At 45.7% G+C, this 23091-nt stretch overlaps 1 protein-coding gene across 4 annotated transcripts in view; it reads right to left on the bottom strand.

Moving 5' to 3' along the window:
- LOC115193537 (golgin subfamily A member 7B-like) overlaps positions 1–12991 on the bottom strand; it is a 33546-nt gene extending 20555 nt beyond the window's left edge. For all 4 annotated transcript variants that reach the window (XR_003878196.1, XR_003878197.1, XR_003878198.1 and 1 more), the window contains exons 1-3: positions 12897–12991; positions 3713–3838; positions 558–710 (exon numbers count right to left, since the gene is read on the bottom strand). Coding sequence is in view for 1 of the 4 variants with exons in the window: in XM_029752251.1 (XP_029608111.1) it covers positions 558–710; positions 3713–3838; positions 12897–12908 (291 nt within the window). In the remaining 3 variants the exon portion in view is untranslated. The remainder of the gene's footprint in view (positions 1–557; positions 711–3712; positions 3839–12896) is intronic.
- Between the last annotated feature and the right edge of the window lie 10100 nt (positions 12992–23091).

Below are 23091 nucleotides of genomic sequence, written 5' to 3'. Positions count from 1 at the left end.
AGCATGGCACATCAGCATTGTAACTATCCACAGGAGCATGGACGGCTAGCGCTGAGTAAGCAATCGCTAGCATTAGCGTAGCTTATCCAGCCGTCCGTGTTACGTTAGCATAGCATGTTAACAATAATACGCTACACAAAGACGCTATGCTAACGTAACATCAATCACAGCAGCTGGATAAGCTGCGCTACACTAACGCTAACATTTGCCCTGACATGACGGGATATCAATCGCTAAGCTGTCATTAGCACTGACCTGAGAACAGATGTTCCTCAAATTTTATTTTTCTCCCCTCTTCTCTTGTACTTTTCTCTCTTTCTTTGCTCTCTCAGAAGAAAGGAGTAAAGACCGCCTGGCTTGACATTCGTTGGATGGAATGAAAGTGGAGAGCGAAGTGTGTGTGTTTGTGTGTGTGTATGCGCGCGCGCAACGTGCGTGCACAAATGTGTGTGTGTATGTGTTCTTAAATTGTGTGCGTATGTGTGTGTGTGTGTGTGTGTGTGTGTGTGTGTGTGTGTGTGTGTGTGTGTGTGTGTCTGTATGTGTGTGTTCAGTACCTTCTCATAATGTGTCTCCATACAGAGGAAGATGAAGTAGGCTGTAGCACAGGCCAGACATCCCTCCATGTAGGACTGGCCTCCCATCTTTTCTGCCTCTGCATAGTAGCTGTTCAACGTCTTCACTGTGTCTTCCAACAGGGTCCGCTCAATCTACACACACATGAACACACGCAGGCTCATATGCAAGGACAAATCTGTGTGTGTGTGTGTGTGTGTGTACACAAGGACGAAGGCACACAGACACACATATAACACCCACAAACACACTTTTAACACCCACACACACACACACACACACACACACACTGTTAGTAAATCAGCATTATCAAAGATCAAATTCTCCATCTATCAGGAGACTGACACACACAAACAAATACACTCACAGACACACACGCACACAGACACACACGCACTCAGACACACACGCACACAGACACACACGCACACAGACACACACGCACTCAGACACACAGACACACACACGCACACAGACACACACGCACACAGACACACACGCACACAGACACACACGCACACAGACACACACGCACACACACACACACACACACACACACACACACACCACCCCCCACTAGGCACATTCTGTTCTCCCAAAATAAATGTTTCTGCTACCGATTTAGAAACCCATGAGTCACTTGTCGCGTTGAAGAATGGACTAAACAACCTTGAAAAGCTCCAACACTACAAATGTGATGTGACAAAGCAATAAGACACACAATTTCAGGAAACAAACAACTCTGTTTATGTTACTTTTTAAAGCAACAATTTACATAATCTACCCATCCTGTCTGACAGGTGGGGCACACTTCATCTGGATAGTCCATCTGTAGACGCTGTACAGACTATCTACAGACTATCAGTAACAATTCAACTCTCAACTAACCCTAACCTTAACCCTTATCCTAACCCTTACTCTAAACCTAACCTTAACCCTTATCCTAACCCTTACTCTAAACCTAACCTTAACCCTTATCCTAACCCTTAGTCTAAACCTAACCTTAACCCTTATCCTAACCCTTACTCTAAACCTAACCTTAACCCTATCCTAACCCTTACTCTAAACCTAACCTTAACCCTTATCCTAACCCTTACTCTAAACCTAACCTTAACCCTTATCCTAACCCTTACTCTAAACCTAATCTTAACCCTTACTCTAACCCTTACTCTAAACCTAATCTTAACCCTTACTCTAACCCTTATCCTAACCCTTACTCTAAACCTAACCTTAACCCTTACTCTAACCCTTACTCTAAACCTAACCTTAACCCTTATCCTAACCCTTATCCTAACCCTTACTCTAAACCTAATCTTAACCCTTACTCTAACCCTTATCCTAACCCTTATTCTTACCCTAACCTTAGCCCTTATCGTTACCCTTACCATAAACCTGACCTTAACCCTTATCCTAACCTTTACTCTAAACCTAACCTTAACCCTAACCTTAGCAAGCAGTTGCTTATTGATAGTATGACCATCTGTAAAACAGATGGACAATCCGGACTATCCAAATAAAGTGTGACGAGAGTTGTACTGTCACTGGTTTAAAAACACTGCTCTGATTCTGTACATTAGTTACACTTGTGAACTTGGATTTGGACATGTGGAGAATAAATAGTCTGGAGCTGTCTGTTTTACTGAGAGAACTGACAGAAGTGCATGTAAGCTCACTCTAAAAGCTATCTGTTCCTGAAACAATCCTTCTCCTCCTCTCCCCTTCTCTATCCATGATCTCACTCACCACCTCTTCCTCTCTTCACTCCCCCTCTCTCCTTAGACTTGCCTCTCTACCTGCTTCCCTCACTCTGTCTCTGTACGTGACATGATATCCCCCCGTACTCCCCCTATACCCCACCTCCCTATGTCCTCTCCCCCCTCCCTCCTCCCCTATACCCCACCTCCCTATGTCCTCTCCCCCCTCCCTCCTCCCCTATACCCCACCTCCCTATGTCCTCTCCCCCTCCCTCCTCCCCTATACCCACCTCCCCTATACCCACCTCCCTATGTCCTCTCCCCCCTCCCTCCTCCCCTATACCCCACCTCCTTATGTCCTCTCCCCCCTCCCTCCTCCCCTATACCCCACCTCCCTATGTCCTCTCCCCCCTCCCTCCTCCCCTATACCCATCTCCCTATGTCCCCTCCCCCCTCCCTCCCCTATACCCATCTCCCTACGTCCCCTCCCCCCTCCCTCGTCTATACCCACCTCCCTATGTCCTCTCCCCACTCCCTCCTCCCCTATACCCCACCTCCTTATGTCCTCTCCCCCCTCCCTCCTCCCTCCTCCCCTATACCCCACCTCCCTATGTCCCCTCCCCCCTCCCTCCCCTATACTCCACCTCCCTATGTCCCCTCCCCTATACCCCACCTCCCTATGTCCCCTCCCCCCTCTCCCCTCCCCATAACTTACCACCCTATGTCCCCTTCCCCTTCCCTCCTCCCCTATACCCCACCTCCCTATGTCCCCTCCCCCCTCGCCCCTCCCCTATACCCCACCTCCCTATGTCCCCTCACCTATACCCCACCTCCCTATGTCCCCTCCCCCCTCCTCCTCCCCTATACCCCACCTCCCTATGTCCCCTCCTCCCTCCCCTATACTCCACCTCCCTATGTCCTCTCCCCCCTCCCTCCTCCCCTATACCCACCTCCCTATGTCCTCACCCTCTCCTCCCTCCCCTATACCCTACCTCCCTATGTCCTCACCCTCTCCTCCCTCCCCTATACCCCACCTGCCTATGTCCTCACCCTCTCCTCCCCTATACTCCACCTCCCTATGTCCTCACCCTCTCCCTCCTCCCCTATACCCCACCCTCTCCTCCCTCCCCTATACCCCACCTCCCTATGTCCTCACCCTCTCCTCTATACCCCACCTCCCTATGTCCTCTCTCTCTCGATCTCTCGCTCTCTCTCTCTCCCTTTTCCATTACTGAGTTGTTAGTGACCTCATCAGGCCAATCACTCTTCCTGTGTGTGTCTGGTGTCTGTGTGTGTCTGTGTCTGTGTGTGTGTGTGTGTGTGTGTGTGTGTGTGTGTGTGTGTGTGTGTGTGTGTGTGTGTGTGTGTGTGTGTGTGTGTGTGTGTGTGTGCATTTCCATGTGTGCGTGAGTTTGTTCATGTGTGTGTATGTGTGTGCTCACCCTGCTGTCCAGCTCAGAGGGGAACTTAGTCTGGAAGCGACAGGTAGTCCCTTGGCTGTAGTCTCTCTGGATGAACACCTTGGTGGCTACAGACACACTGTGTCTCAACTCCTGTAGGTTATGGAACTATGGAGAGAGAGAGACAGAGAGAGGGGAGAGACGGGAGAGAGAGGGGGAAGGAGAGAGGGGGAGGGAGAGAGAGGCAGAGAGGCAGAGAGAGAGAGGGAGAGAGAGAGACATAAGGAGACAGCGAGAGACAGAGAGGGGGAGAGAGAGACAGAGAGACAGAGAAGGGGAGCGTGAGATAAAGAGGGGTAAGGGAGAGAGGGAGAAGGAGAACATCCAGACAATGCAGTACAGTCCCCGTAATGTTTCTCTCAGTGGCTGCAATCGCCTCTCCCTCCATCCCTCCAATCCATCTCTCCCTCCATCCCTCTCTCTCAATCTATATGCCATCCCTCTCTCCCTCAGTGGCTCTAAATATAATTTTGACTAACATGGCCTCTCCCTTCGTCCCTCTCAAAGCTGCATTTGTGCAACCGTAAGCAGGCCACTACTCATGAATTTATCATCTCTGCATTATTTCAAGAAGAAAAGGGAACAGAGGGGGATGAGAGGAGGAGAGGGAGAGAGAATAGATGGATGAGAGGACGAGAGGGAGAGAGAATAGATGGATGAGAGGAGGAGAGGGAGAGAGAATAGATGGATGAGAGGTGGAGAAGGAGAGAGAGAAGAGAGGGATGAGAGGAGGAGAGGGAGAGAGAAGAAAAGAGGGATGAGAGGAAGCGAGGGAGAGAGAAAAGAGGAGGATGAGAGGAGAGGGAGAGAGAAGAGGGGGATGAGAGGAAGAGAGGGAAGAGAGAAGGGGGGATGTGAGGAGGAGAGAGAGAGAAGAGAAGCAGGCTCTGACAGACCTCAGTCAGTCCCGTGAGATTAGTCTTTCTTTCTCTAGCTCAGGTTTTTCTTCCTTCCATCTTTTCTTTCTTCTCCATCCTTCTGTTGCTTGTTTACCACAACAAGCTTTCTTCTTTTCATTGTGAATGAAGAGGTAGATACAGGAATTTGAATTGCATCAAATACAAAAGATATTATGAAGCTTAAAATGGAAACTGTAAATGGTATTCTCAAGCTGCATACTACAGTTGTAGTTCAGGATATTCACATACCTGATGATAGGAATCTGTGTACCATTCCAATTGATTTATTTGGTATTTTATTAGGATCCCCATTAGCTGTTGTGAAAGCAGCAGATACTCTTCCTGGGGTCCACACAACACATGACACATGATATAATACAGATCATTTAAAAAAAAGAACAGATGGAGGACAGAACTACATCCATTTAAAAAGGCACCCATAGCCTACATATCAATACACACACAACAGGGGAGAGGCGTTGTGCCGTGAGGTGATGCTTTATCCGTTTTTTTAAACCAGGTTTGTTGTTCATTTGAGCAATATGAGATGGACGGGAGGTCCATGTATTAATGGCTCTATATAATACTGTACGCTTTCTTGAATTTGTTCTGGATATACACCTTGAATTTGTTCTGGATATACACCTTGAATTTGTTCTGGATATACACCTTGAATTTGTTCTGGATATACATCTTGGATTTGTTCTGGTTATACACCTTGAATTTGTTCTGGACATACACCTTGAATTTGTTCTGGATATACACCTTGAATTTGTTCTGGATATACATCTTGGATTTGTTCTGGATATACACCTTGAATTTGTTCTGGACATACACCTTGAATTTGTTCTGGATATACACCTTGAATTTGTTCTGGATATACACCTTGAATTTGTTCTGGATATACATCTTGGATTTGTTCTGCATATACACCTTGAATTTGTTCTGGATATACACCTTGAATTTGTTCTGGATATACATCTTGGATTTGTTCTGGATATACACCTTGAATTTGTTCTGGATATACATCTTGGATTTGTTCTGGATATACACCTTGAATTTGTTCTGGATATACATCTTGGATTTGTTCTGCATATACACCTTGAATTTGTTCTGGATATACATCTTGGATTTGGTCTGGATATAAACCTGAGCTGGTTGCCATCTGGTTGTCATCGTGTTAGATCTAGACAGTCACAAGTCTGGGACAATCCACGGTTCTAGCTACAAGGGCTAACTGCGTCACGGGCTGCGTTCAAGCCCTCAAGGCAACCCCACTAGCTTGATAGACAGCTAACAGTGGCAGTTATGCTAGCTGCTACGCCAAGCAGCTCATCAAACCCTTGGTCAGCAGGATCCCTGGACAGATTGCAGTGGTCCCAGCAACGGATTACCAACCGCGTTGAGGGATCCAAACTCAAAAGGTAGCTAGTTATCAAACTTTTTTAATACAACACTTTTTCAGAAACTTTCCAAATTTTCCAAAACAACAAACCGAGTTATCCCTCATTCCGCGTAAAAAAAAACATACATTCATCATGAATACAGAATAAAGTTCTGAAGATCTCATTGGCTTAGATTTTTCCTTAGCCAATCAGCAGCTAAAGTCAAACATAGAAGTTACATTACATTATGCACAACACTTGTCTTTTTAAAACAGGCTACATGGAAACAACTAAAACACAGACTAGTTACAAAACAACCCCCCCCACACACACACAAACTCCCCCCCAAACACACACACACACACACACACACACACACACACACACACACACACACACACAAACACACACACACACACACACACACACACACACACACACACACACACACACACACACACACACTAATTCCATTATTCCTTAGAGAGGACTGATTGGAGAGAACAATTAGACTATTAAATCATTACGCAGGGCTTCTGTTTTCTGTCTCACTGTCTGTCTGGCTCCCTCCCTCCATCCTTCTCTCCCTTCAACCCTCTCTCCCTCCATCCTTCTCTCCCTTCATCCCTCTCTCCCTCCATCCTTCTCTCCCTTCATCCCTCTCTCCATCCTTCTCTCCCTTCATCCTTTTCTGCCTTCATCCTTCTCTCCCTTCATCCTTCTCTCCCTTCATCCCTCTCTCCCTCCACCCTTCTCTGCCTTCATCCTTCTCTGCCTTCATCCTTCTCTCCCTCCACCCTTCTCTCCCTTCATCCCTCTTCCCTTTCATTGGCCTTACCTCCATTTCCTTCCCTTCTTCCTCCCTGTTTTGTCTACCTCTGTCTCCCTGACTGCCTTTGTCTGCTTGACTGTCTGCCTGACTGTCTGACTGTCTCTCTGTCTGTCTGTATGTTTGCCTGTCTGTCTGTCTGTCTGTCTGTCTGTCTGTCTGTCTCGCTGTCTGTCTGCCTGCCTGCCTGACGGTCTGTCTGCTTGTCTGACTGTTTGACTGCCTGACTGTCTCTCTGTCTGACTGTTTGACTGCCTGACTGTCTCTCTGTCTGTCCCTGTCTATCTCTCTTTTTCTCTCTTTCTCTGTCTCTCTCTTTCTCTCTGTCTCTCTGTCTTTCTCTCTCCCTCTCTCTCCCCTCTCTCTTTCCTCTCTCTCTCTCCCCTCTCTCTCTTTCCTCTCTCCCCTCTCTGTTTCTCTCGCTCCACACACGACACAGACACACAAACACAGACACAGACACACACACATACACACACCTTCTTAGAAAAAATTGTTCCGAAAGGGTTCTTTGGCTGTCCCCATAGGAGCATCCTTTTTGGTTCTCGTACAGAGGGCACTCTCTCTCCTTTTCAACAACCAGCTTGGTCTGACTGCTTTCCTCTGGATGTTAGGCCTCAACTCAGAATGGTTAAAGTAAGGGTTAAGGGTTAAAGTAAGGGTTAAGGTTTGGGATAGGCTTAAAACAAAAAAATGACTTTCCATCACTGGGTTTGAACTTGCAACCTTTGAAATAAGAGACAGATGCTTATGCCTGTCCACCATTCCAGTCCACAAAACCCTTGCAAAACCGAAACCTACGTTCTCAGACATGGATGGACGTCGATTACTGACTTGTATCATGGGTGACCTGGCTGCTATATGAGCTGCATTTGAGACTCCAGTGGGTGATGGCTACAAACGGCAGCAGCCTGTTCACATGAAATATGTCATGGATAATTGATGGGTCTTGGACATGAGATGTGTCACCTGTGTGTGTGTGTGTGTGTGTGTGTGTGTGTGTGTGTGTGTGTGTGTGTGTGTGTGTGTGTGTGTGTGTGTGTGTGTGTGTGTGTGTGTGTGTGTGTGTGTGTGTGTGTGTGTGTGTGCGTTTGATGGACCAGCAGAGAAAATCAGCACGGCTCTGCCATCAACTCGAAGGCCTGGAAACACAACTGATCAATCTGACAGCTCAGTGTTTGGCTCCACTGCCTAACTTACACATGGTCAGAAACCCTATCTCACGCTGGGCTCCACAAACCAGTGGGTCTGACAGAACACAGAATACAGTCTGACAAGGCCTAGGAGTCTCTGAGCAACAACTGTGCTTGCTACAGTGGACAGCAAAGACCTTGACACCCCCCTCCCCCACATACGCACACACAAGAGCGTTAACCAGCGGGGCAGGTCAGAGAGTGAGACCGCCTGAGACAAAATACCCACACTAACATATTGTAAACTACATACTTACTGAGTATATACTACATACAATATACTATTAGTTCAGTTTAGTATACTGTAAACGAACGGTATCCTTTCAGTTGAGTGTACTAGCGCTATACCTGCCTACCGTTGTCAGATTGTCAGTTCGTAATTTCAGAGCGTTGTCAGATTGTCAGTTCATCATTTCAGAGCGTTGTCAGATTGTCAGTTCGTAATTTCAGAGCGTTGTCAGATTGTCAGTTCGTCATTTCAGAGCGTTGTCAGATTGTCAGTTCGTAATTTCAGAGCGTTGTCAGATTGTCAGTTCGTCATTTCAGAGCGTTGTCAGATTGTCAGTTCGTCATTTCAGAGCGTTGTCAGATTGTCAGTTCGTCATTTCAGAGCGTTGTCAGATTGTCAGTTCGTCATTTCAGAGCGTTGTCAGATTGTCAGTTTGTCATTTCAGAGCGTTGTCAGATTGTCAGTTCGTAATTTCAGAGCGTTGTCAGATTGTCAGTTCGTCATTTCAGAGCGTTGTCAGATTGTCAGTTCGTCATTTCAGAGCGTTGTCAGATTGTCAATTCGTAATTTCAGAGCGTTGTCAGATTGTCAGTTTGTCATTTCAGAGCGTTGTCAGATTGTCCGTTTGTAAATTCGTAGCGTTCAGAGCAGACACTGGATGCTCTGGCTGAGGAGTAGGGTTGATCCGAGCGTTCTGACATCACAACAGCAGTCAAGCACCCAAGCTAACTGGCTAACTTGCTAGCTACTTCCAGACACAAATGAGAGAACTCCCCACTTTGACCATTTTACTCATCCTAGCAGAGCTGGTTAGGTAGTTTTTATGTTATCCAGAGTGTGGTGACTGTAACTGTGCTGCTGGCAACAATTTAATTACACTTTTTTGCCGATGTTTACTGACACCGGCCACATTCAACTAGTGTTGAGCGTTTGTAAATGCATCAGTTATTCTGCGCTCTGGTACACTCAGACGAGAGTGCTCTGAAACCAGAGTAGATAGCCAGAGAGAATTTACAAATGCACACGAATGTCCATTGAGAATGCACAATGACTATACCACTTAGCTAAACCAAGAATGACGGGAAAAAATCAGTCAATAAACGTTGGGTAGTTAGATAATTAGCATTTAGTTAAAATACTGGCAAGTTATGCATTAGTAGCCAACTAACGTTAGCTAGCTAGCTAACATACCGGTACATATCGCTGTAATGAAATGCTATCCGTTTCACAAGGAAAGCGTAGCCAACAAATTGTCAGCCAATGTAACTTATTTGAAAAGTCATTACTTTATGACATTGCTGAACATTTTGTTAACATTTGTCATAATTCATTAAAGCAATGAATTTGTATCTGCTCTCGTTGAACATATTTCCACCATCTTCTTTAAATCTGAAAACGTTGTGAAGCCATGCCCATTTTCTGAAGAATGGGCCCTAGTGTCCACTGCTTGTATACATTATGGGCCCTAGTGTCCACTGCTTGTATACATTATGGGCCCTAGTGTCCACTGCTTGTATACATTATGGGCCCTAGTGTCCACTGCTTGTATACATTATGGGCCCTAGTGTCCACTGCTTGTATACCTCTTATTTTGGCAAATGTAGTATGACATCCGGGAACTTTTGGCACACTAACTCCATCCATACTATGACCAATAAACACACTACGTAATCAATTTACATCACAAATAGTAGCATTAATGTGGTTAGTGTGAGTATTTCAGCACAGATTTAGTCACTGGGCTGAGCTGAAGCCTCACAGACATACAATACCATAGGCTGTGCAGCTCTGCCCCCTACCCATCTGTAAATTGTACAGCTCTGCCCCCTACCCATCTGTAAATGGTACAGCTCTGCCCCCTACCCATCTGTAAATGGTACAGCTCCGCCCTCTACCCATCTGTAAAGGGTACAGCTCTGCCCCCTACCCATCTGTAAATGGTACAGCTCTGCCCCCTACCCATCTGTAAAGGGTACAGCTCTGCTCTCCACCCATCTGTAGAGGGTACAGCTCTGCCCCCTACCCATCTGTAAATGGTACAGCTCTGCTCTCCACCCATCTGTAAATGGTACAGCTCTGCCCCCTACTCATCTGTAAAGGGTACAGCTCTGCCCCCTATCCATCTGTAAAGGGTACAGCGCTGCTCTCCACCCATCTGTAAAGGGTACAGCTCTGCTCTCCACCCCTCTGTATAGGGTACAGCTCTGCCCTCCACCAATCTGTACAGGGTACAGCTCTGCCCCCCACCCATTTGTAGAGGGTACAGCTCTGCCCTCCACCAATCTGTAAAGGGTACAGCTCTGCCCCCTACCCATCTGTAGAGGGTACAGCTCTGCCCCCTACCCATTTGTAAATGGTACAGCTCTGCCCCCTACCCATCTGTACAGGGTACAGCTCTGCCCCCTACCCATCTGTAGAGGGTACAGCTCTGCCCCCCACCCCTCTGTAGAGGGTAGAGGAGTCAGAACAACATCCCAGGACACTAAGTCTGTGTCCCAAATGGCACCCTATTCCTTAGTGCCATAGTTCTTTGGTCAAAAGTAGTGCACTAAGTAGGGAATAGGGTGCCATTTTGGGTCACAGTCTAAGCCCTTCACTGGTCAAAACGCCAGTTGGTTAGTGCGTGGCGGTAGCCTCTCAAAGGTTGAGGGTTCAATTCCTGCAAGGATGACACAACAAATGTATGCACTCACTGTACTGTTTGGACAGGAGTGTCTATTGAGTGACATGTAACTGCTTTATTTTAATTAAATAATAACCAATTTATCAGATTAGTGGTTAAAAGGATAATATAATATGCCATCACACAGAGACATCAGACAGCCAGGACAGTCACCCCATCACAGAGTGACATCAGACACCCAGGACAGTCACCCCATCACAGAGTGACATCAGACAACCAGGACAGTCACCCCATCAGACAGTAACATCAGACAACCAGGACAGTCACCCCATCAGACAGCGACACCACTACAGGCAAACAGTCAGAGCACATCCCTGCTGGCATTACAACCTGCTAAAAATAACACAGCTACACAGCCACACACACCCACGTGCACGCACACACACACACACACACGCACACACTCACACACATGCTGTTAGTTAGAGGAATTTGTTTGTGAACGGTGTGTGTTTGTGTGTGAGTTGTTGATGCTGTTAGTTAGAGGACACAGCATCACAGCACATCCAGGCTAGGGAATATAGGCAGCTACAATCCAGATGACTGTGAGTGTTGAAATCCTGTTCAGATGACTTACATTTACATTTACGTCATTTAGCAGACACCCTTATCCAGAGCGACTTACAAAAAAAAATTTTTGGGGGGGGGTTAGAAGGATTACTTTATCCTATCCCAGGTATTCCTTAAAGAGGTGGGGTTTCAGGTGTCTCCGGAAGGTGGTGATTGACTCCGCTGTCCTGGCGTCGTGAGGGAGCTTGTTCCACCATTGGGGTGCCAGAGCAGCTTTGAACAGTTTTGACAAGAAATGAGTGTTGAAATGAGTGTTGAAATCCTGTTCAGATGACTTAGAAATGAGTGTTGAAATCCTGTTCGGATGACTTAGAAATGAGTGTTGAAATCCTGTTCAGATGACTTAGAAAGGAGTGTTGAAATCCTGTTCGGATTCCTGGTGTGACCAACCTGGTGTTGAACACAGATTATCTACACATTTCAAGACTGTTTACCCCCACTGAGCAAGAGCCAAGGCTGCACAAGTCTTTAGGTTTTAGGCCAGACTACTCTTTAGGTTTTAGGCCAGGTTCCTCTTCAGGTTTTAGGCCAGGTTCCTCTTCAGGTTTTAGGCCAGGTTACTCTTTAGGTTTTAGGCCAGACTACTCTTTAGGTTTTAGGCCAGGTTCCTCTTTAGTTTTTAGGCCAGGTTACTCTTTAGGTTTTAGGCCAGGTTACTCTTTAGGTTTTAGGCCAGACTACTCTTTAGGTTTTAGGCCAGGTTACTCTTCATGTCAGGATGCTTCGTCTTCAAAAAAGCATGAAAATGTATGCACTCACCACTGTATGTCTCTGGATAAGAGGGTCTGCTAAATTCCTAATATGTCATGTAAAATGTAATGTAAAATGTCTAACCCAGAATCTCATTTAGAACTCAGCCAGCTCCGCATAGCAATCTTTGCCTCTGTCCATGGTACTGATCATTATATGGTGGAGAGACCTCTAGGTGCGTGCACCCATCCGACCAACCAAGTTGGAGTCATGGAGGGACACAGACATACGTTAATCAAGATTCATACATTGATATGCGTCTTGGATAACGGAATTGACAGTTACTCTTTCTTTGACATTCAGAACATACAGTGGTCTACCGATGAAAGAAAAAGAGCTACGGTCATTATATTTGGCCGATAGGTAAAATATGATGCAGTTTGCTGCCAGCTGCCTTCTTGCTCTTGAACCCCGTTTTCCGCCGTGTTAAAACGGCCCTCCCGCCACCGAATGACACAATACACCAGGTGTAGGCTACTTCGTTGTTCATTCAAACAGCCCGTATCTCCTCCGTTGAATCAAAAGGCACCGCAAGGATAAAGTGCATATCGCTATCAGACGAACCAAATGAGACAAAATCAACCTTCTGTTCCGTTTCTTTCACAATTAGAAAAATGTCCATTCTTACCTCAGTCGACATGTTGCCTTGAGACGGTGCAGGATCTGTCCCGTGCTGAATTCGTCTGCTCTTGGGACTGCGCGGCTCGAGCTTCGCGGGAGGGCGGGAACACACTAGCGCGGCTCGAGCGTGTGGGTGTCGTGTGTGTGAGACAGACAGAGAGACAGACAGAGAGAGAGAGAGATGCAGATGTTCTGGGGTGAGTGGTAGGTAATAGGTAATTACAGAACTTGGATAGTTTATAATTATACCAACGATGTGGAAGAAAGAGAAGTTCTGAGATATGAAAGTGCAGACAAGAGTCTTCAAAGATAGGATGCTGTGTAACGATAGATCACGGATTCCTCTGTGTAAAAACCTGAGGTCATTTTTCTTTTACACTTTGTGGTTTCCCAAGTTTATTAATAATTAATAGGAAATGCCTGCTTTTTCATCCTTCTCTCCATCAGCTGTAAAAAACAACAACCGTTATCTCCTGCTGTTTCCTTGATAACTCAGTCAAGCAGGAAGACTGAGAGAGAAACTTGAGGCAACAATCAACATTGCTGTGTTCCAGTCGAATTGGACCGATTTGCAAGTTCTCTCTGAAAAATGTAGTTCATTTAATCTGATTGTCATAAGGTTCCATGACTTTGTCCACACAGGGCATCTGAACACACAAATACATTTGGATGATTTTCCTTACATTTTGGCCGATTTATTTAACTTGTGTACACGTGGTGTTCCCTTTGACCAGTCATTAGCAATGAATGGGTGAGACTACAATTAGAGTATAAAATTGAGTTCAGACACACTTCCTCTCCCAGACCCCCACATGCATGTGTGTTTGAACACACACACACACACACACACACACACACACACACACACACACACACACACACACACACACACACACCTCACTCCCCTTCTTGGCTTCCATGGTAACCCCCATGGGAACCTTTCCCCAATAGAATCTTTCCCCATGGGAACCCCACCTGATGGCATTCTCACAAACAATCGCAACATTGTTTCAATAATATATAGAACTTTTCTTGCAGCTCTGGTATATAAAGCTTTTTTGAGGCCTTGCTCACAATTCATTCTGTGGCAGCACAATGACCAAACAATATACTGTATGTGAGGCTCTTGATCATATCTTTGATCGTGACACTGGTGAGGAGGAGAGAGTCCTTGTTTAACTGTGACACAAAGTGGTCTGTGATAAATAGCACAATATGTTTCATCTGAGTATTTGTTATAGTCAACATAATCCATACATAGTTTTTTTTACTCAAAAACGAGTTGTATGAGCTCAGGTCAATGAGGCCTACAGGCCATAAATAGCAAATATAAGTTCAAAACTTGTAATGTTCACAAGAACTTAAGTTAATAAAAAGATCTAACACAACATTAGGTGATATATGTATGATTGATTGTGTTGACAGTATAAAGTAGTCAAGCACAAACACTGAGGGAGAAACGCGAGACAGCTATAATTTACATAATCAACAATCGTTGGTACATTTAACAGTGAGTTAGTTGTAAGAGCTTAGTGTCGCAGGTTCACATCCAACTTTGTTTTGCCAGCTAATTCGCTGCAGCCATCATAGTTCATTGAGTCCAGAGTGATTGCGTGTACGTGTGTCATAACCATTGTGTATATAACAGGGTGTTTAATTCCATACCTGTAGTGAGTTTCTTTATGAAACATTTATCATTAGAGTGTGAGTGCCAAACGGTACAGTAGCAGTTGGGAACCGTTTAAGATAAGCAATTCACGGCTAGTACAAGAAGTATTCTCATTCTCGTCCATTCCTCACTCCCACCTCACTCCTTCCCACCATCCCTCTTTGCCCCCATCGTTCTCTCACACACATGCATGTACGCAACCACACACAGAAACATCTATCCATTCTGAATGTAAATAAGATCTAACACTAGACTAGCCTCCATAATAGGAAGCATGCTGAGCTAACAACATCTGAATCCTGCTGTTTACCTCAGATTGCATGAATGGATGCATGTCCAATCGCAGCCTGGCAGATATTCCCCCAGTGTATGTGTGTGTGTGTCTACAGGCTGGCACATATTTCCCCAGGCTTCAAGTGTCCTCAAATCTCCTGATATTGCTGCTTTAACTTTAGCTACACCGTCAGCCCGTAGTCAAACATAGTGAGACAAGACACACACACTCACATCTAGGCTTTTGCTAAGACAAGAACAAAGTATTTTCGAGCTACAATTTCTCCTATGGTTTTTCATGGAAGCAGAAACATATTTCTCAAAAAATGGATCAAGTCTTTCATTTTTTAAATTTCTTTGAATGCCATGTGTTACGAATCCCTTTGGCCCTGCAGTCTAGGGGGGATGGAAACGAGACCGTAACATAACTCTTGCAAATTATAACAGTGATAAACAGTGAGAACAAAAACCACAGACAACTGAAATTTACCCTTCAAACACTAAAGGTTTATTTTTAAACACACGGTAAAGGGGTATGAGAAAAGGGGCTGAGCTGGACCCAAGGAAAGAAACTGTAATCCAAAAACACCGCTAAGCTAGACTAGCCTATTTCAATAACAGCAAGCTAACTAACCAAAAATACAGTGGGTGGTCCGCCCAGTTCTAACTAGGGTACTTAGACAAAGTATTCCTACGGGTAATGTATGCCCATGGGCGACTTGTCTTGGTACCCCCTTTTCCCACCAACAAACAGTCAACACTTTAACAAAACAATACTCACAGGCTGACAGACAAAGTGACATGTAGTTGCAAAAACACAAGAGAGATCAATCCATAGAGAGAAAGAGCTGGGGGAAACAGAGGGAGCGATTGAGAGATAATGAGTTACAGAGAGAGATAGAACACAAAGAGATTGATCTGGGGAGAAAACAACTGACTGGGTTTTTAAACCAAGGGAAAGGGGCTGTGATAGGGTAAATGAAAAGGTGCAGGTGTCTTCTGATTAGCGACTGCGTGCGTGCACAAATGCATGTGTGTGCGAGGGTGTGCATGAGCGTGTGTGTGTGGATTGACACAGGCACACGGTATGGCCAAGATGTTTGTTTATAGTTGTCAGTGTTTGACTGAGGCCTGAAATATAGGGGATATTGGTTTTGGTTCACCAGCGGAGGGCAAATGGCCAGGGTAAATTGCTAGTTTGGGGAGGTCGGATTACCACAATGGTTGAATGCATGCATTCCCCTTCATACTGGGATTGTAATGCAAGCTGATGAACTCATAAAGCATCTCATTCTGACCTCTGAATGTGTCTGAATGTGCACATCAGTGGAACATTATCACTGGGCTGGAAATCTGAAATGTTCATAATGAATGGACACACACACACACACACACACACACACACACACACACACACACACACACACACACACACACACACACACACACACATGAAACATGCTTCATTTTCAATCCTAATGTATACAATATACATTTTACAAAATATGCATGGTTTTGGTTTCCATCCCCAAATGCCAGTTTGTGTTTAAAGCCCTTTTCTGTGACGTCTTGAAGATGGCTGTGGGTAGAAGTTGTTTTGGCTTTAGGCTCTCTTAATGAAGAGTACCGGAATTAGGTTTGGTTAGATTGGCTTTAAATTTAGTTTGGCACCTATGTATTAGGTGGCAGCTAGTTATACAGTAGGCCCATTGGTGTCATTATACATAATGTTATGACCACAAAAGTAGCAGTTTAAGCACAAGCATTTCACTACACCCGCAAAACATCTGCTAAATATGATATGTACAGAAAGCTCATCTTCAACATTCTGGATAGAAAAACTCCTGGCCCTACACATGGTAAATTATGGAATCAAAACTCGTGGCCCTACACATAGTAAATTATGGGTTCAAAACTCGTGGCCCTACACATGGTAAATTATGGGATCAAAACTCCTGTCCCTACACATGGTAAATTATGGGTTCAAAACTTCTGGCCCTACACATGGTAAATGATGGGATCAAAACTCCTGGCCCTACACATGGTAAATTATGGGATCAAAACTCCTGGCCCTACACATGGTAAATTATGGGATCAAAACTCCTGGCCCTACACATGGTAAATTATGGGATCAAAACTCCTGTCCCTACATATGGTAAATTATGGGATCAAAACTCCTGGCCCTACACATGGTAAGTTAGATTGAGAAAAAGGCCACACACAAATGGATATTTTATAAAGCTTAGGGGAGTGGACATTCCCCCTTTATCTGTACTGTCTCCCTTTGTTCAATAGCACTTGATATGTTTTTATGTTGGATGTGTGTAAAACCTCTCTGTTCAAATGGGATCAGAGTCCTGGCAGACTTGATGTGTTATTATTTTAGATGTGTGTCACGCCTGCTCCCGCTCTTCCCCCCTGGTGCTCGAGGGTGCCAGGCTCCCCAGCATTACGCACTCCTGCCACCATCATTACACACCCCCCGTCCCCGTCCCCGTCACGCGCATCAGCAATTATTTGGACTCACCTGGACTCAATCACCTCTGTCATTACCTTCCCTATATATGTCTGGTTCCCCGCTCTGTTCCCTGCTTCAGCATTAATTGTCGTATGTCTTTGTTTACCCGTGTGCTGACGCTGTTCTGTTACCTGTCTGTTCCTGATTAAATGTTGACTCCCCGTACCTGCTTCTCATATCTGGCATCGGTGTTAAAAGGTTATAGGAGCTGTCTGCCCCCTCCTTTGAACACGTCCAACAACACGGCCAGCAACACTGCAAGCAACACGGCCAACTTCACGGCCAGCAACACAGCGAGCAAGAATAGCCAGCAACACTTCCAACAACACGTCCAGCCACACGGCCAGCAACATGGTCAACAACATGTCCAGCAACACGGCCAGCAACATGGTCAACAACACAGCCAGCAACACGGCCAACAACACGGCCAACTCTAAACTTCATGGCCAACTCTATACACTTCATGGAGACACTGGGTCAAAGTGCCATCCTGCCTGTACTGTGTGTGTGTAGGTGTGTGTGTAGGTGTGTGTATTTGTGTGTGTGTATGTGTGTTCCCTGTTGCCAGCAGTCTGAGAGCTATCTGGAATTTCCATCCGTGCTCCGGCCTTTCAGGAATGCTGAACTGTCCCCTTCATTGAAACGCTACCCAGCTTTGAAGACTGGGGCTGCGTCCTAAATGGCACCCTATTCCCTATGGAATCATTGCACTAATTTTGACCAGGACCCAAGGGGTGCAACATATAGGGGATAGGGTACCGTTTGGGTTGTGCCCTAGGACTAGGGGGTTTGCTTGGCCTAACAGCTTGGAGAAATCAAGTGTGTGTGTGTGTGTGTGTGTGTGTGTGTGTGTGTGCGTGCGTGCGTGCGTGCGTGCGTGTGTGTGTGTGTGTGGCCAGGCATTGTGCCACCACAAACACCCTTCTCCCCACTGTTGACTTAACCACAGTAGGAGGCGCGCGCACACACACACACACACACACACACACACACACACACACACACACACACACACACTGGACACACACTGCGTTGAAATCCACTCCCATCATGTTCCCTTCTGACATGACAGGAAATGAGAATTCCTGCAAAGGAGAAAATAAAATAATATGAACTTGGAATCTCTCTGAAAGCAAATAAACATCACCCACAGTCTCCAAGTCTCACAGCACCCAGGGTCAAACTCTACTCCAAAACGTTGCTTCAGAACACTGTCATCCTTGTCTGGCACTGTTGTTCACCGTCTATCATTTGCTCATACTTGGATGAGTTCTCTTGATTGTTTGGTCATACGATGTGCCAACCACTGCTGTCTATTCAACCACGAGGGATGGGGTCTTGGCCCCGGTTGATATGCATCGATGGAAGACACCAATCCCCCCCCCCCCATCAACCTCTCACCTGTCTTCTCTAACTCTTTCCCAGATGGTTGATGTACATTGGAATGTTATCTTCGTCAACTAGGGGGTAAAGTCAAGGTAAGCATTGAATGTAATTGTCCAATAAGAACAGCGGGGTAAGAAATATTGCTTGTAAGTCAAAACAGCATTGATACATGTTCCAATATCCACATTAGTTTACCAGCCTACTTGGTATGCATGGACGTCACTTTATGCATCACAAAGTAATTTGCAACATGGGATGTCTGGAGCCGGTTGGTGTCCCTGGGACAGTTTCAGTGTCCTGACTTCCATATTCCGTCCAAAGCCCAGAGTTACGACCACTAAGCTCCGTGGGAACCAAATCAAACATCTCTAAAACAATAGAGAGGAGGAGAGGGGGAAGATTTAAGAGGTCGCACCGTAAAAACAATCTGCCAATCCAGCAAACGGAACCAGGGAGCATCTCCTCCAGCTGGAGAAGGAATAAAAACAGGGAGAGATGAAGAGAGGGATAGAAAGAGAGGGTGAGAGAGAGAAAAAGAGCACACGTGTGTGTGTGATGATTCACTCATGTATAATCCCTTGATGTTAGTTAATTATGTGGGAGAGTAATGAAAAGGGATCCTAATAAACACAACACTATATCTCCTTCCTAGTGAGAGTTTATCCCCTGACTTAAGCCAGTTTATCTCCTGATTAGAGCCAGTTTATCCCCTGACTAGAGCTAGTTTATCCCCCGATTAGAGCCAGTTTATGTAGAGCCAGTTTACACCCTGACTAGAGCCAGTTTACCCCCTGACTAGAGCCAGTTTATCCCCTGACCAGTGCCAGTTTATCCCCTAAGTAGAGCCAGTTTATCCCTTGACTAGAGCCAGTTTATCCCCTGAGTAGAGCCAGTTTATCCCCTGACTAGAGCCAGTTTATCCCCTGACTAGAGCCAGTTTATCCCCTGAGTAGAGCCAGTTTATCCCCTGACTAGAGCCAGTTTATCCCCTGACTAGATCCAGTTTATCCCCTGACTAGAGCCAGTCTATCCCCTGACTAGAGCCAGTTTATCCCCTGAGTAGAGCCAGTTTATCCCCTGACTAGAGCCAGTTTATCCCCTGACTAGAGCCAGTTTATCCCCTGACTAGAGCCAGTTAATCCCCTGACTAGAGCCAGTTTATCCCCTGACTAGAGCCAGTTTATCCCCTGACTAGAGCCAGTTTATCTCCTGACTAGAGCCAGTTTATCATCAAATCAAATGTATTTATATAGCCCTTCTTTAATCAGCTGGTATCTCAAAGTGCTGTACAGAAACCCAGCCTAAAACCCCAAACAGCAAGCAATGCAGGCGTAGAAGCACGGTGGCTAGGAAAAACTCCCTAGAAATGCCAAAACCTAGGAAGAAACCTAGAGAGGAACCAGGCTATGAGGGGTGGCCAGTCCTCTTCTGGCTGTGCTGGGTGGAGATTATAACAGAACATGGCCAAGATGTTCAAATATTCATAAATGACCAGCATGGTCAAATAATAATAATCACAGTAGTTGTCGAGGGTGGAACAAGTCAGCACCTCAAGAGTAAATGTCATTTGGCTTTTCATAGCCGATCATTGAGAGTATCTCTACCGCTCCTGCTGTCTCTAGAGAGTTGAAAACAGCAGGTCTGGGACTGGTAGCACGTCCGGTGAACAGGTCAGGGTTCCATAGCCGCAGGCAGAACAGTTGAAACTGGAGCAGCAGCACGGCCAGGTGGACTGGGGACAGCAAGGAGTCATCATGCCAGGTAGTCCTGAGGCATGGTCCTAGGGCTCAGGTCCTCCGAGAGAGAGAAAGAAAGAAAGAATTAGAGAGAGCATACTTAAATTCACACAGGACACCGGATAAGACAGGAGAAATACTCCAGATATAACAGACTGACCCTAGCCCCCCGACACATAAACTACTGCAGCATAAATACTGGAGGCTGAGACAGGAGGGGTCAGGAGACACTGTGGCCCCATCCGATGATACCCCCGGACTGGGCCAAACAGGCAGGATATAACCCTACCCACTTTGCCAAAGCACAGCCCCCACACCACTAGAGGGATATCTTCAACCACCAACTTACCATCCTGAGACAAGGCCAAGTATAGCCCACAAAGATCTCCGCCACGGCACAACCCAAAGGGGTGCGCCCACCCAGATAGGAAGACCACATCAGTGACTCAACCCACTCAAGCGACGCACCCGTCCTAGGGACGGCATGGAAGAACACCAATAAGCCAGTGACTCAGCCCCTGTAATAGGGTTAGAGGCAGAGAATCCCAGTGGAGAGAGGGGAACTGGCCAGGCAGAGACAGCAAGGGCGGTTCGTTGCTCCAGAGCCTTTCCGTTCACCTTCACACTCCTGGGTCAGACTACACTCAATCATAGGACCTATTGAAGAGATGAGTCTTCAGTAAAGACTTTAAGGTTGAGACCGAGTCTGCGTCTCTCACATGGGTAGGCAGACCATTCCATAAAAATGGAGCTCTATAGGAGAAAGCCCTGCCTCCAGCTGTTTGCTTAGAAATTCTAGGGACAATTAGGAGGCCTGCGTCTTGTAACCGTAGCGTACGTGTAGGTATGTACGGCAGGACCAAATCGGAAAGATAGGTAGGAGCAAGCCCATGTAATGCTTTGTAGGTTAGCAGTAAAACCTTGAAATCAGCCCTTGCCTTAACAATAAGCCAGTGTAGGGAGGCTAGCACTGGAGTAATATGATCAAATTTTTTAGTTCTAGTCAGGATTCTAGCAGCCGTATTTAGCACTAACTGAAGTTTATTTAGTGCTTTATCCGGGTAGCCGGAAAGTACAGCATTGCAGTAGTCCAACCTAGAAGTAACAAAAGCATGGATATATTTTTCTGCGTAATTTTTGGACAGAAGGTTTCTGATTTTTGCAATGTTACATAGATGGAAAAAAGATGTCCTTGAAACAGATATGTTCTTCAAAAGAGAGATCAGGGTCCAGAGTAACGCCGAGGTCCTTCACAGTTTTATTTGAGACGACTGTACAACCATCAAGATTAATTGTCAGATTCAACAGAAGATCTCTGTTTCTTGGGACCTAAAACAAGCATCTCTGTTTTGTCCGAGTTTAAAAGTAGAAAGTTTGCAGCCATCCACTTCCTTATGTCTGAAACACAGGCTTCTAGCGAGGGCAATTTTGGGGCTTCACCATGTTTCATTGAAATTTACAGCTGTGTGTCATCTGCATAGCAGTGAAATTTAACATTATGTTTTCGAATGACATCCCCAAGAGGTAAAATATATAGTGAAAACAATAGTGGTCCTAAAACGGAACCTTGAGGAACACCGAAATTTACAGTTGATTTGTCAGAGGACAAACCATTCACAGAGACAAACTGATATCTTTCCGACAGATAAGATCTAAACCAGGCCAGAACTTGTCAGTGTAGACCAATTTGGGTTTCCAATCTCTCCAAAAGAATGTGGTGATCGATGGTATCAAAAGCAGCACTAAGATCTAGGAGCACGAGGACAGATGCAGAGCCTCGGTCATGAAAAGGTCATTTACCACCTTCACAAGTGCAGTCTCAGTGCTATGATGGGGTCTAAAACCAGACTGAAGAGTTTTGTATACATTGTTTTGTCTTCAGGAAGTCAGTGAGTTGCTGCGCAACAGCTTTTTCTAAGATTTTTGAGAGGAATGGAAGGTTCGATATAGGCCGATAGTTTTTTATATTTTCTGGGTCAAGATTTGGCGTTTTCAAGAGAGGCTATATTACTGCAACTTTTTGTGAGTTTGGTACACATCCGGTGGATAGAGAGCCGTTTATTATGTTCAACATAGGAGGGCCAAGCACAGGAAGCAGCTCTTTCAGTAGTTTAGTTGGAATAGGGTCCAGTATGCAGCTTGAAGGTTTAGAGGCCATGATTATTTTCATCATTGTGTCAGGAGATATAGTACTAAAACCATTTCGTGTCTCCCTTGATCCTAGGCCCTGGCAGAGTTGTGCAGACTCAGGACAACGGAGCTTTGGAGGAATACGCAGATTTAAGTTTATCCCCTGACTAGAGCCAGTTTATCTCCTGATTAGAGCCAGTTTCTCCCCTGACTAGAGTCAGTTTATCTCCTGACTAGAGACAGTTTATCCCCTGACTAGAGCTAGTTTATCGCCCGACTAGAGCCAGTTTATCTAGAGCCAGTTTATCCCCTGACTAGAGCCAGTTTATCCCCTGACTAGAGCCAGTTTACCCCTTGACTAGAGCCAGTTTATCCCCTGACTAGAGCCAGTTTATCTAGAGCCAGTTTATCTAGAGCCAGTTTATCCCCTGACTAGAGCCAGTTTATCTAGAGCCAGTTTATCCCCTGACTAGAGCCAGTTTATCTAGAG

The sequence above is a fragment of the Salmo trutta genome, chromosome 5 (assembly GCF_901001165.1).
Source record: "Salmo trutta chromosome 5, fSalTru1.1, whole genome shotgun sequence".
In the NCBI taxonomy this organism is placed as follows: domain Eukaryota; kingdom Metazoa; phylum Chordata; class Actinopteri; order Salmoniformes; family Salmonidae; genus Salmo; species Salmo trutta.
Note: the sequence above shows the minus strand (reverse complement) of the source record. Positions and strands in the feature narration are given on the sequence as shown.